Source organism: Sinohyriopsis cumingii, chromosome 4 (assembly GCF_028554795.1).
Source record: "Sinohyriopsis cumingii isolate HCF-2022 chromosome 4, ASM2855479v2, whole genome shotgun sequence".
NCBI classification, from domain to species: domain Eukaryota; kingdom Metazoa; phylum Mollusca; class Bivalvia; order Unionida; family Unionidae; genus Sinohyriopsis; species Sinohyriopsis cumingii.
Genome location: NC_142964.1, coordinates 93,657,201 through 93,673,250, shown reverse-complemented (window position 1 = coordinate 93,673,250; position 16,050 = coordinate 93,657,201). Strand labels below are relative to the sequence as shown.

The following is a 16,050-nucleotide window of genomic DNA, read 5'->3' as shown; positions in this document are numbered from 1 at the left end:
GTATGGTAAGTTTCATATTACATGTCCAATTTTCTTTTACAAAATGACCATAATTATACTTTTATCCCATAACGTTTGTGATTATCTTCTTTGAAACTCTACAAATCAAATTAATCGATGTATTGAAGGATTTACATCATTTTCATGAAAAATGTACCCGTTGGTCTGCTTTAATCTGTACATCTTTGCTAGTTTATCTCCGTTTCTAAATGATTTATTCAGTGTTCTTTCTCATTAATAATTGCATTGCTCCTGCTTTTTTGAGAGATATATTCTTTAGGGTGCTGAATGTACTATTTTACAATGCGAATTTACAAACATTATTTAAAAATTAATTCCATCAATCATGGCATCACATTGTTATGTTTGTAAAATCATAACCCTAGCATGTTTTATCCTTTATGGAGCTGTCAGATATCTTTATCGTATTTTCCCCCAATCAGTAAATAATTTTTTCTAGCCATGGAGTCCCATTTTTGTAACAAATTAGTAACAAACAATAAACACATAAGTATTTGCCAGAGAGTGAATGCTCTCTCTGGTATGTATCCACCAGACATAATGTAATTGTATTTATTTATTTTTATAGTTGGTATTAAATAATTATATCAAAATCTGATTTGCATGTGTTTATATGGAGCTTGCGAAAGTTTGTGTCATGTCGAGAATTTTTGTTTATCGCATTAGGTATATGAAACCTAAGTTAACTCCATGAGAGTTATCATCAAAAATAAAAAATAAAATGCACATGCATTCTAAATCATCCCCGAAAATGGTACAACTCTTGAGCCCGCATTTGAGTTTAACAGTTTGTTTCAACCAATCACAAATGACGTTACATTTGAAGGGTGCCTTCTAATAGTCTGATAAACAATAAATCGCAATCTCAGGCTCAGAGTGTAAAGATACGTAAGGCAGCTCTTCTCTTTGTCCGTCAAGTTGTAAAGAATAGGCCGATAAAATTCACAGGTTGCAGACAAGACAATAGTGTTTAATTCTAACGCTTATATCAAATATGGTTAATATTATAATGCTAGACATTTGAAAGAAATTCGCACGTGGTACAGTAATTCATTAAAATATTCATAAATAGATCCGTATAAAGTGATTAAGACGATTAGATTGTTTCTTTTGGGTCTTTATAAAAACACAGGCAATATCTGTTCAAATTGAATAATTAAGTATCATAAAAAGTGTTTGTCGAAAATATCTTTGTAGAGGTATATTTCATTTTCTTTACAGAAGATGACAAGTATCGAAAGTACAAATAATTCTCTCCTCGAAAGCTCGGCGGCCAATGCTAACAATACACTTCTTTATGGAGATTCAGAAGAATGGAAACAAATTCTGCATTTGTTCAATATTCTTACAGTAACTTTTGGTATTGTATTTATGCTAATTAGCGTTACTGGATTAGGTGGCAGCATTCTAACGGTATCTATTATTTTGTGTAACAAAGGCATCAAAAGTATTACTGATATTCTGGTTATGAATTTGGCTGTAACGGACATACTCTTCATTGTATTTAGTTTTCCCATGTCAGTGGTAGCTTTAGTCATAACTGATTTGCCATTTGGAAACGTATTCTGTCGACTCACTAAGTATATGACATTCGCATGCGACTATGCCAGTATGTATATGCTTGTCTTGATATCATTTGATAGATACCTTGCATTGGTTCATCCCATCAGGGCAATGTCATTACGAGCTAAAAGAAATTACTACATATCACTTACAGTCATCTGGAGCGTTAGCTTACTGGGAAATATTCCTTTGCTATTCGAGGACCAATTCTGTTTTGGCTTGGGAAGATATGAACAGTCATCAACGCGAACGTGGCAAATCTGCTTATTTGTGTTTCAGTTCATGTTGCCATTAATTTTCATGTGTGTTCTATATGGACATATATTGAAATCATTCCATACTGGAAAGATTCCTGGAGTGAGTAATACCACAAGTCGTGTCCGGCTACAATCTAACCGACGTGTGACAAAGATGGTGATTATCGTCGTGATGGTCTTTATCATTTGCAGGCTCCCGTTTCATATCCTGTCATTGTTTCTCGCTTTTGGCTATTATTTCGAAAGACTTGTTGAGTTTATAATCATATGCTATGTCGTTTTCTGCATGTTATATCTCAACTGCTGTATTAATCCAATATTGTATGGATTTCACATGAAAACGTTCAGGAAAGGTTTTAGACATTTACTCACCTGTAAAAATTAAAATGATCTTGAGGAAGGTACTGCATCTTATAATTATGCTTTGGTACGATACATATGTGTTGCATACAAAACTAGTGTTGACAGTTCCCCTGTCCCATGAACGTTTCTTCTGGGGAGTAATTTCTTCAATCACATCCAATTATTCTCTATCCGATGAACCGTCTGGAACGTACAGCTGATAAGATGAATAATCACAGTATAGTATGTGTATCTAAGAAGTTTCCGCAACAACACACAGTCTTTTCAAGTGCACAGATCCAGCCAGGAATCGCGTGTGTCTAGCTTGATTAAGATAAATGAACTGAAAATGAACAGTGTAAAAGTAGTTTCTAGCTAAAATAAGTGCTTTCGACTTTTGACTGAGTCTTTTTCAAGGCTAATATAAAACAGAGACAAGACAAACCAGAAACGCAAACAGCGTTGAGGTTACAAGATAGTACATGCCTTTATTGGCAAAGTTCACGGAAGCAGAAACGTTACCAGGTATTCACAACGTTTCCAATACGTCTAGTATTTCAGCGTGTTGAGAAGCAAGGTTAAAACGTATTATGCTTCTGCTTCAGTTAATTACAAGCATTGCTTTGTTTACATATAAATAGGAATGCCAGAGAAACATTAATATGAGGTTAATGTTAAATCTCAGTATAAATGAGATTCCTGTTATCTCACACAACTGAGATATGTTACCTGCTTATATATGTACTTCAAACTAGTAATGCCATATATGGTGTAGTTTCTATACCATGTTTATTATTGTTGTACGTATACAGTCTACAGTTTGTAAAATGTAATTTTTTATAAATTTTGGTATTTTCTTATAAGAAATTGTAACCTTCATGTACATTATTCTTAGCATATGACATATGTTTAAATGTTTGTGTCATGGTTTCCATTTTAATAACCTATATGTATAAAGTATGAGCCTTTACTTAATTTTTCATAAAATATGCATAGACTTTATGCTGATGTTATTTATATAGGACTATAATAAATAAACTATGAATACACTGTGCTTGAATTGACTTAATATATAGAATGTGGGATCCGGAAATATGCTCTTTCATGTCTGTCTGGTATATAAGACTACTCCATCAATACAGTTTCATATATATAAAGTACATTTCTAGAGATAAATTTAGTATACTTGTCCATAAATATATTTAGCTTGGAAAGCGAGTCCATAATGGATACATGGAGCTCCTTCTTCGACTTTGGTGTCACCATCTTGTGAGGGTGTTGGTGGTAGTCATTTGTTCAGGGCGTGACGATTGAGAGCAAAGCCCAGTGGATTATGTTGCAGGTGCAGAAGAGCTAGTCACTGGTTCGAATCCTACTTGGTACAAAGTATTCTTATCTATAGGTGTCTGATTAATATATGTGAAATGTATGGGTAGCAGGGTAAATGGGAGCTAAATATCTCATAGCTGTTTCAAATATAGCCAGAGAAAGTCGACAATGATTATTTTAAATATCGGTCAGTTAAGGAAATGAAGTTGGTCTGCGTAACCATGGAGAAAGTATGAGACCTTGAATAATGTATAAAGTGATTCCACCAGCCCCCCCCCCCCCCGCTTACCATTTTAACATTTAGAGTTGACTATATACTTATTTGCACACAAATGATGAAAGATGACGCTTATGCAATAATGATACACATAAACGATGGAATAAGCTTGCTATACAATGATGACGGTTACGGACAGATAATGAGTTCACATATTAACTATGGACAAAAATGATGTCATGCACAGAAGAGTTACTTACCCCGCATGCAATCTATCTTAAAATAAAACTGTTACCTCGTCTAGTATCATACTATGTTTTAGCAACGCGAAATATGTAAATGTTACCGAACTTGAGCGGTTGCGATAGGTTCATAGTTGCTGAGGAACTAAAATATTTAGCGGGATTAGCACCCGTTCCAAGACTCGGCTACAATAAAAAAGAAAACGTCATGCATAGGACCGCGTACTAGTGTTGCCAATAGATCAGTCTTTCATATTATACCATATTATTATGCTGAATTGAGGAGATTATATAGTATAAAAATGGATCAAAAAGATTTCGTATCAATGTTTGTGAAAGTGCATCAGCTTAAACGGAATTGCGCTGAATATCCCAACCACGGAAGATGAAGACAGTCCTTGTTATCTGGACATTTGCATCTCAGAAGACATAGTCATAAAAAAGCTATGCAAGGGGAAAACTATGTAATCAGTTCTTGTATTTGCGATACGTTATTTGGGGCCGACTTCAGAAAGTATAGAGATCACTACAGCGGAGAAAGCTATTTTCAGTTATATGTGCATTGGATATATTGGCGATCCCATATAGAGTACGGATTGCTACATTGTTGATGGAAATCAAATGTTACTTCTGGATAATAAGATCCCTTTTGTAAGGGACACAAGAAAATTGATTGATTGTTATTTTGTTATTTCATTATCCACCTTTGAGCTTTCTGTCATAGCATATATGGTCTGAGTGTCCCCATACGATCAAAACAATTAAAAACCGTAACTGTAGAAGATATGAGAAAAATTCCATCACGATATTTATAATTGATTTGTTGTTGTTGCTGTTGTGGGGTTTAACGTCATTTTTCAATACAAGATAGGCTATACTTGGCAGCCAGTATCAATGTGAAGAAAGAACCCGGGAAAATCCCAGAAAGAGCCACCGACCCACGAGAAGATACTAGCAAGCTTTCTCACATACCCACATTGGCCGAACCTGAGACGCGAACCAACGCAACGGTGAGCAGTTTAGACCACTTGGCCACTTGGGGCCCTATTGATATTTTGACTATTAGAATATTTTTAATATTTGTTTTTTGACTTAGGTGAATTTACTAAAGCAGAACTATCATCGTTCCTAAAGAAATATCTACATTGAAAATACGTTTATATTGTCACAATCATTCAAGACTGCATTTAGGATTTGATGCAGGATATTGCAAAAATATATCCTGAAGGAAAGTTAGTTGCCTTCTTGCCTTAAAATAGTTTTAAAATCGCGTATATTAAGTCCATTTATTCCACGTATATTAGTCGAGGGCTAGGTTATAACAATCTAGAACGCCATGTCAAAAATGTTCCAAACTGTCCTTGAATTTGAGACAGAAAATACTAGCAATATAAAATGTAAAGCCTAGCCTCAGTAAGAATAATGACAGCATACGAGAATGCATACAACGCCAAATAAAATAAAATTTAAAAAAAAACAACAATTTCTCAGAGGTTGGAATGCAGAAAAGGCCAATTGGATGGTACACAAAACCAGATCGACGAATAGTGCTTATAAATTTTGAGGGATTTATCAGGCTTCAAAAGAACACCTTGACTACTTTAATTTTACGTAGAAACGATTTAGCTAGATCCCTGGAGAAGAACACAATAAGCACTGAGGAAAATGAACTTATTACGAGTTTTTCAAGATCAGAAAAATGTCGGTATTAAAGACTAAATTTAGGCGTCATTTTACTGTTCACCGTAGTTGGTAGCCAACCATAGTTTCACTACCAACTCTAGAACCCTTTATTCCGCTGATGATGTGATTATCTTTCCATACATGTTTTGTTTTGTCTTCGACTTCGATGTTGAGGCGTAATAATGTGAGGAAACAAAGACCACCAGGAAATGACCAGAACTGCATTAGTATGGAGTGCAACCTAAAGAGCAAGCTGGTGTAGTACCACTAATACCTCCATTGCTGGCTGGTGATGCGGGCAGACTGTTGCTAGGTAGACCGTTGCTGGAGGGAGCGGTGTAGGTAAACGAAAGTGTGCGAGGATTGCAGTATTCGGGAATAAAACGCAGATAAGTAATTTTGAATTTGATAAAACATCAAGTACATCAAATCATTTCGTGCTGTCTTCACCGAGGATAAATTGCCAAAAAAATTTAGGTGCAATGAAAGCTGTGCAATCAACATAGAAAATTATTTTGACGGCTGTGGAACACATGGAGACACCATAGTCAATAACACATTTAGTAGCGGAAAACAATATTTTCAGTCGCTTGGCCTGCCCCCATGCGATGCCATCAGTCTTATATCTTAAGCGGCAAACAAATTTTGTATACATAATTCATCACAAATTCAGCATATGGATAGTTCAGTAAGTGGCATATCATTATTGATTTTATCAAATCACCATTCAAGGAAAGTCTGCCTTGGTCTTACTACTTAAATTAAGAGAACGGACAATTTTGGCCAAACAAGCTCTTTAAATAATAAGTCACAGATATTTTGTCTAAAATTAACGTATATAGTGATCGTTGTCGTACTTATCGTTTAAGAAGAATACAGAAAGCCTTGAGGAGACTTTACCTCAAACAAAGAAGAAAGGTTCCGTGGTGAAATCCATTCGTCCTGAATGCGGCAAGAACAAAATTCAATATTTTTGAAAGTGATGGTTGACACCGTCTTTCCTGAGCAACCTATAGCCGTTCTTTGAACCAAATATCAGAAAAAAACATTATGTTTTGTGTATTTCTGATACGTAAAGCATGATTGTTCTCTAATATTTGTATCCAAGGCATCAAGTTAGTTAGCCACTTTACTATGAACGTGCGAACTGAAGTAAATGTCATCACCTTTGATCTTCATAAGCTTATCGTAAAAGTTGCAAAGACAAAAATACGGTGGGGACATCGCCAGGAGAGTTGATTACTGGTCCATTTAATCGTTTGGACAAACAACTTGATACTAATGGTATGCCTATTTCACTAAATAGCTGCCACAGGGACACGACAAACAACTAATACAAAGGACGTGCTTGCGAAAGAACTACTTTCGCCAACAAGAAGACTTTTTCCTGTGCGCAGAGAAATTGCTAATGGCGTAGGTGATATTTGGTCCACATGTTTGATAGACTTTAGAAAATTTTCCAGAGACAACAGGAACTTCATATACTTGCTAAACATTATAGATCTCTTCAGTGTTGCGAATCTAGGATGTTCAACTAAGTAGAAGAAAGAAGTGAGCATATCAGATTCTTTAAAATCAGAAATTATACTTATTTCTGTAAGTTTAAAAATGAAAATGTAAGATATGACTGAATTATGAATTAACTCCCAAATAATTTTAAATGTTCTTTGACAAGTCCGAAAGTAAAGAATGTTCCCAATGAATTGTAATAATCTTGAATGTATTGATGTAGTAATTGTCTTATTGCATCACAATAATATAAACAAGCATACGTTAGAAAGCCTTCACAAAGTTTCAAAAGTAACCGGTGTGTCCTAATGTCAGTGAGTACTAAGTAAATCCAGTAAATAATCTAACGAAATGATTACTTTCATAGTATATCTGAACACAACAATAAATAATTTCATGACTGAATTTAATGGAGTACTGAAATAATTATTTTTATCAGAACCTGATATAAAACACCAAGGCCTAATATGAAGTTGGTCAAGGTTCGTTTCCAGATTATTCTAAATTTGTAAAAATGTTAGACATTGAACTCGAATATCAGTAAACAACTATTACAAACATAAAAGTCAGATATCCTATAATAATTAAAATGATATAGAAATATATCTTGTTAATGGCAAACATATGCTTAAAGAAATATAGTACTTAATTGCATGAGAGGGTGCATCTGCAACCACCACATTATTTACCTTGATGGTCATAATTGTCAATCTAGTATACCTGCAACATTAAACTCTATCTAAACTATCCCTGATTTTTGTTTGTCATTTTGTTAATGAAAATGAGTGAGGGATGATAAGGAATACAATACTCGGAGAAGGAGTTGAAATATTTCCCTTTGTGAAATTTCTGGAGCGTGCTTAGTTTTGCACAGAAACAAATAGCACAATGGATGATGCATATCATTTTTGTCTTCTTGAATCAATACTCCACCATAAAATCCTTGTTAAGCAAACATATTGAATTTTTTCTTTCAAACATTCCTGTTTCAGAGGATTTGTCCTTAAAGGATGCTGTTTCATTTGTGTAGAAACTACAATCTCAAAATTATGATTTATTTGTCTTTGTTGGAACATCATGAGCAAGTCATCATATTCGCATAATCGTTGTTTCAGTTTATTCTTTTACTGTGGTCGTCAAAGTGTCTGGTACAGACTCTATACTATTTCTGAATTTCAAAGATTGGTTAAATCACTTTTGTCAGATAGTTTTGTATCGTTTAGATTAACTTCGTGTGGGACAGGTACAACTAAGGTGAATGAATACTTAATTATTGTGTTATTCATACCAAAATTCCGTATTAACATATTTATTTGACGTTGTTTCTGGTCCGGCCTCCCAGGAACTTTAATGATGCAATTTAAGTCACTTATTTTGTTAATTTTAAAAGGAACTTACAATTTAGCTCTTATAGGATTTGGAGTAATTGGAAACAGAGACAGAACTCTATCACTAGCCAGAAGAGGGTTTTGATGTACGGGTAAGAAAGTCGTACCTCTATCACCGGGCTGACAATTCATCTTAATTATATTTGTTCAATACTTTAAATTTCATTTTTGAATGGGTAGAGTGAAAATTAGTTTGTTATTTCTGAAGACCGTGACAACTTATATTTGGAATGAGAGAAACATTCAAGAAGATTGATCTTGGAATATTCATTTGAAAGAAGTTTCTATTTTGATTATATCAATGGTGAACGGACAATAAGTCCAATACCTGTTCACCAAGACTAAAATTGAAATATTCTTGACCTGATTCTCTAACAGCAAACAACAATAATTGAACACGCTCATCCCAATCTTTCCCTGTATCAAATCAATAAGACAGAATCATAATTCTCGATGTTTGATGAAATATTACCAAACCCTTGGCATTCATGGTGATAGGCAAACTATTTAAATCGTTGTATACACAATTCATGGATAGCTAGTTAAAAAATTCCTGGCCAAATTTGAGCATCGGACAAATTTGAGATGACCTAAAAGTGTAAAAGAGCTACAGAATTTGCAAATGTCACTTTTAATTTTCTTTCATATAATAATGATTCAAGATCTCGTGGTGAACCTTACTAGCAATTGAATGACAAGCCTAGCGAGTTTCATGTACCAAACTACAAATTGCCTGTCGATATGACCTTGGAACAATACATTGATAGCTCAGTGCCCACTTGTTACCAGCAGACACTTCAGGAAGGCTACATTTTCACATAAGGACCCTATTTATTACAAATTAACAAACTGGGACCTGTTTGACTTCAAGGTCGCTAATAGTTCTTTGAAACAAACAGGATATATATATTCCACTCTGAATGAGTGTCTATTGTAACCTTAATTATATTAAACAGAATGATTAGTATTAGAGAATCACAGAGAACAATATATGTTGATTGATCAATTCGAGTAACATAGGTGATCTCATCAAAGTCTGACCAATACAAGTGTCATCTATAAGAATATATTCCTGATGAAATCATTCTTATGAGATTTTTATGGCATAGCTCTGGTAAGGGTTAGTTACAAGTGGATTATATTCTCAACAGGACCAAAATTTTGATCCAACCAATGCTTGTCAGTTACAAGTAGTTTAACCACAACCGTATCTCCACTCGGTCATTGACTGGGAATAAAGAAATAATGAATGCTCTTAATAGATTCCAACAGTTACTGATCATGAGACTGGGTTTAATGCCAATTTAACACAATGGAGAGGAACATTAACAAAGCGACACTCGATTCTCTAAGAACACTTTCAGCAGAAGAGGACGTCTCATACAAACGCAATGTACATCACAACAAAGTAGTCTGAGAAGCTCTCATATCCTTTAATATTTTAACGGGGACACGTTTGGTAGAATGACCGATACGTGATTTAGAACCTTTCGATATGAATGGTTAAAACTTCTCCATTCTAGAATTATACTAGGGTTAGCGTGACCCAGAAAATTAATTGTTTTCATTACACTACCGTTTCCATGACCTCTTTGAACTAAGAGAGTTTTGAATTTCTCTGCTCGTTTTATGTTGCTTATGTTTTTGTCTGTTTCAAAACAAACAAATAAATAACGTATTTATTTCTTACAAGCAGCGCAGATACGAAGAGATAAGAATTTTTCATCCGTTTTAAAGATATATTTTATTTCTAAAAGTTATGCCCGATTGAGATTAGGAAGCATTCCAAGAGAATGAGATGATATTGTACCGAAAAATCCCGTCTGAGTGGAAGTCTTATTGACCAACGAAACTGTGTCAGCCAAGGAATAATCATCAAGTGTACGAGCAGCGTTTTTAACAGTTTCCACTTTTTGTTGATCATCTCTTGCATGTCTGCTCGGGATTGGGGTGTTTGTGTACAGATACATGTGGTCGTACAATTATCAAATTCCCTCTATAAGACATTCCGAGAGGATTGTGATTCTGTCTGTCAATATTGTTATTTGCTAACACAGCAGAAACTCCATGGCATGTTTAGAAAGGAGTACAGTATCATTTCGTTCCGTTTATTTACATTATGCATTTATTTCTTCCAGTATTGAATATGATATACCGAAACGGTTCGAGATCATTTTGATCTCAACATCCCCAGCAAATATATTTACTGCCCAGGTAGGACAAAAATATGTTGTTTATCTTTATTTTCCCCGCTGTTCCTTCACTGACGAAATCGTTGTGCGAATGACTGAACTTGCCTCTGTATAAAAGTTGTGTTATTTGAAGTCTTAGCTTCACCCATCAGCAGAATTGTGAGAAATGTTTTGCACATATTTGTTATGTAGTTCACTGGGCCATGATTGCCAAGGCTGCTCGTAAGTGTGCTTCCTTTATTTCATTTCATAAATGTAATGCTGCGTTTGAAAGCAATTTCTTCATCCCCCCCCCCCATCATTTTATTAACATATATCAAACTTCTCCGTTTTCATAATAGAAGTCTGCCCTTGTCACATGATAATATATGAACACTTGAGAATACTCAACATCCAGTTTACTATGAGTGTTTTTCTTCTTTTTCATGTAGTTTGTTTTGAGTTTCGTTACTATCACACCGCTCATGCATGGCATGGATTTCCGAGCGAAGCTTGCCATATGTGCAGCATGTGACCTTCCAATGAGGTCTATTCTCACGTGGTTGAACAATGGATTGCAGCCTTTTGGCTCTGAAATTTGTCTCTCGGGCTTCTTCAGCACTACTATTGACTGGTTGTCTTGACGTCTGCTTGACATAATTTACATGACAATAGTTATGTGTAAGATCTGTGGACTTTAAAATGTTTGAAAAACTGAAAAGCTACAAAAGATCAATATACACAGAGATATACACAGATCTGATTGAATGAAACAGAAGCGGGACAGAATACTAGTTGCAGAATAGTTCTCTTTCTCTGGCCACACTTTCAGCAATGAAATACTTACAGCAAGTGCTCAGAAGTCCAACTGGAACCAAGAAAGAAAAAGAATCTCTCTGGACACGCCGCCTTAGAACACTGAAACCATGCAGCTTAAACCAAGACGTCTCCAAAGGACAAACACACGCAAATAAAATCATCATCCGTATGCTGAAATCACTTTTTAATTTAAATAATTCTTTAATTTTGCTCATAACTCCCTGACATGCAATTACTTACTACCTTATTGTAGTTCTTCCTTGTGTTACTATTGGTACGGTCATTACTTTCATTACAGAAGCAATTAAATTTGACGGAGGACATTTTAGGTTATACAAATGCAATATAAGACAACATCATGCACCATAATTCCTAATTTAGTCAACGACAACTAGTTTATCATCATTTTTAGTTTAAGTCGTTCAGGTGAAACAAAACATTTTTTTGAGTGTGTGTTTGAATCACCGATCATCTTTAATAAGTTGAGTCCCATCATTTTGCAAGAATTATTTATGGTGTGGTTTTCTTGCAAAGTTAAATTGTTTTAATAAGACTAATTATTCTTACAACCAAGAGAAGTCTGATGTTTCGGCATTTTTAATGAGCAAATGGGCCTTTTATGAACAACAGTTTTACCATAGACCCATTTTGCACCATCGCCGTAAAGAGAGCGTGAGTGTTACCTTGTGATACACTAAACAATATTTTGTATGTTATCCCTTCGCCAACCAAGTGGGCGGACATAGATATATGTTACACATCTAACAAAGTAGCTCCACTCGATTTATTCTACTACTTTGCTTGTTTTTATAATTTTATAAGTAATTCTAATATAAGCCTTGATTGTACCTTAAGCTAAATACAACTTATCGTAAAAATGTATAAATATATGTCTTTGTAAAACGTAAAATATTCCATCCTCATTGGAGTACTTACAATTGCTAAATTCTTCATTTTATGACATGAGTTGCTCTTACGAATTGTTATATTCTTCAATTGTCACAGTCCTGCATGTTGACGCAACCATATAGTGAATTAACGTAAGTGATCGGATTTGATAATAACCGAAACTCAGATGACTGGCCAAAGACTCACGCTTGCTATGTCAGTATGCCTCAATCTCATAACCTCAGCAGCAATGAAGAGAGTTGCTAACAACCACAATTGAAATGTAAATATCTCCATAGGGTTGAATATAACCAGGCTAGTCATTATTGTAGGTGATATTGTCAAGTATGCCATTACAATTAAACATTATACCGATAAACATAAACTACATTCAGACTAAATTTATAGGAACGCTCACACAGGTCATGTATGCGTTCAGTACATACTACTTCAGTAACGATCGTCATTTTTAGACTTTCATGACACATAATTTTAAATGGCGATTATTCTCTTTATCTATATTTCTTTGGAACGGATTCTTTACAAGCCCCTAAAACGCTTACGGATCATCCCAATATTACAGTACATGGACAATTTTGGACGAGGTCAACCTGAAGGTTTGATCCAATACAAACCGGATTAAATGTCTTGCGCTGAGATGTCACAATACAAGCCACGTATGATGAAACATATTGTTATATGCTCATTTTTTCTTCCGTTCACTTTGCATTGTCAGAATCGTTCACTATTTTACGATAATGAACTCGCGCGCAACTTCATCTTGCACTCATAAAGGAACTACCTTCTATTGTAAACAAACATCGGAAGCAGACGATATCACTTTTGATTTGTAAACAAATCATGTATACTCGCGTAGTAGGCGCTTTACGTTTTGGTTGATTAAATTTGTTACTGAATGAAGTAAAGCAGATGTTTCGTAGACTTCCACATACCAGCTGCTTTGGCACATTCCGCGTTAACTTTTGGGATACAATGTTCGGATTTAGGCTAGCTATACATTAGACACCTGAAAGGGTCCTTACAAATAACATGCAAGTGACAAGACATAAACTGTCTTCTTTAGCTGACAATAAGTACGGCACAAAAAATATACTAACAGTTTTACATCCTGAATTTCCTCAAAATCTACATTCTTAGTTCTGCAAATCCGAATTACATGAGCCATGTCAGAGGTTTTCAATCTTGATTACACATTTCGAAATTGTACTGTAATTTCGAATATATTCCAAGTGCAATTACATCCTCCTTACTGCACTCAAAATGAAATCAGCATTAAATTCCAAAGCATCTTTATGATAATTGCAATTGAAAGACTTTAGACTTTATTTTGTCCATTTTTCCAACTCGTTATCATTTCAGGTTATATTGTGTGCTGTACTGTGTGTTTCATTATCATACGGATTTTCAATAATTATGTATTCTTTAATTGCGGGCAAGTTAAGTTTTCCGTTTGTTTCTTCAATGTAACCGAGTACATTTGTAAAATTAATAATTCGTATTGAACAATTTAAATATAAATTAATGTCAAATATGGAACATTATGCAGAACAATTTTATGGAGCAAAAATGTTTCCGAAATGTACTGAAAATAAAATATATAACCAGGGATTTAGAAACTACAACAGCAATATAAGTTGATAATAAATGATTTAATGTTGAAGAATACACACTGTATTTTATGACAATAGTGAAAATATGGTCCAATATCACAAATGAATAAGCCAAGAAACATGTTAGCTGATAGGACAATAAAAGAACAATCTGAAGGTAAACAAACGCTAAGTGTTGAGTTAGAATGAGCTAAGAACGTAATTACTCATAATTATCTGGTCAAAGGTATCGAAAACTTAAGTAGCGTCTACTCATTCTGGATGATTTTACTTTTGGGATAACTTAGATAAATACGGCGATACAGAAAATAACAGTCAAAATATTTAGTAGAAATTACTGTGATAAAAAAAAATAATTTATCCGTTAGAACTTATTTTTGATACAAAGACAACAAATATCTATTAGAAATTACTGTGAAGCAAATCTATACCATGTTCATTACAACTTGCTATACTACAAACACCAAATGTCCATTAGAACTAACTGACCGAATCATATTAAAGACTCATAAAAATGGTACTAGCAGCCGCCTCGCTTGGCGCATAGTATTAAGAGGTTAGTGTTAGGACTGGTCAAGATAAAGTGATCGGATGGGACATGATGCTACATGTCTGCGACATGATGCCTCAGTGCTAGACATCATTATAAATTGCTACACTACAGACATCGTAGCGATCTGACTGGACAAATGTTAAATCTATTTTCCATTGTAAGTATTGTTATAGATATGACACTATCATTAAACAAAGCCATTCGTTGATACTGTTAAACAACACATATAAATATTTATATTTGTTTCATCGAAAATGGTAGCAACATTTACTGTCTTGCAGAATTGGCAATATAGTAAGCTGCACTGTACGAGATGTTAAGTAATTTTTAGCCAGTGTCTGCCACCAAACATTTTCAGTATGCGTTCGACGCTTGCTTCATAAGAGTTTCTCTTTCAAACCACGAGCATTTGGATTTACAATAATGTCACAATTTTGTCAATCATTTCGGCATAATTCGTCTTATCATTTGATGAGTTATTTGATTTTGTGCTTGATCTTCAGGAATCATATTATTTACCGTTCTTTATATGCTTCATTTATTTCCCAGTCGCTGTACTAAATAAACAATAAGTGTCCAACCATGATACATGTAGCATGATGTCCATGTATTTGAAAGTTTTATTGTGACTGATTCACACTCCTGGCAATTACAATTCTCTTTAACATGAATGACATCAACCGATTCACTAAATAAATTCGAACACAAACACACACACACACACATACATACATACATACATACATACATACATTTAGATACTTACGAAGCATGTTAGTTCGTGCGTATACCTTACTTATCTTCATTTACATAATATCGTTCAGCTTTTTCAAAATGTAACTGATTAGATTGTCTTTTTCAAGTGACTAGATAGTTTCATTCTGAAGATCACAGATAATTCTCAGATATTTTCCAGATACATTTATCTTAAGCTTGTCATTGTTCTTAAGACACAAAGGTCCTAAAACTTGAGAGGACGAGAACTTTCTTTCAGTAAGCTGAATATTATTTTACTATGGACTGGGTAAATAAACTGCATAATCAAATCATGCGAATGCTATTAACACTGACGAAGACCAAATTATAGAAAATGAGCATGTACAATTATGCATTGTAGAGATCGATATACGCTTCACGCAAGAATAAGTATCGAAAGCCTGCAATTATATTCAAAGACTTGTCAAACCGTTGAATTATAGTCGATAATTAGGCAAAATTAATCACAATTAAAAATCGTTCTCTTTTTATCGATTTCGTGTCAGGCCTGTGCACATGATTTCAGAAAGTCTCCATGAACAGATTCGATAAACTGAATGTCCGCGAACTGCATTTGCTTGTTGGCAGCACGTTTTAGCTTGCCTTGAAGCCATAACCCTTTATTTTCTGAAAAGAAACACTTATAGTTTATTTATCGCGTCAATCAAATATCTAATCAGA

General features: G+C 34.5%; 1 protein-coding gene across 1 annotated transcript; it reads left to right on the top strand.

The window, feature by feature from the left end:
- Window positions 1-1,245: 1,245 nt before the first annotated feature.
- LOC149801689 (allatostatin-A receptor-like) lies at window positions 1,246-3,179 on the top strand. Its single transcript, XM_089956833.1, has one exon. It carries the CDS (start codon window positions 1,246-1,248, stop codon window positions 2,224-2,226), a length of 981 nt encoding a protein of 326 aa, XP_089812959.1. The 3' UTR covers window positions 2,227-3,179.
- The last annotated feature ends 12,871 nt before the right edge of the window (window positions 3,180-16,050 follow it).

Coding starts and splice junctions, on each gene's coding strand:
- LOC149801689 (XM_089956833.1), top strand. CDS start 1,246: ATGACAAGTATCGAAAGTACAAATAATTCTCTCCTCGAAAGCTCGGCG.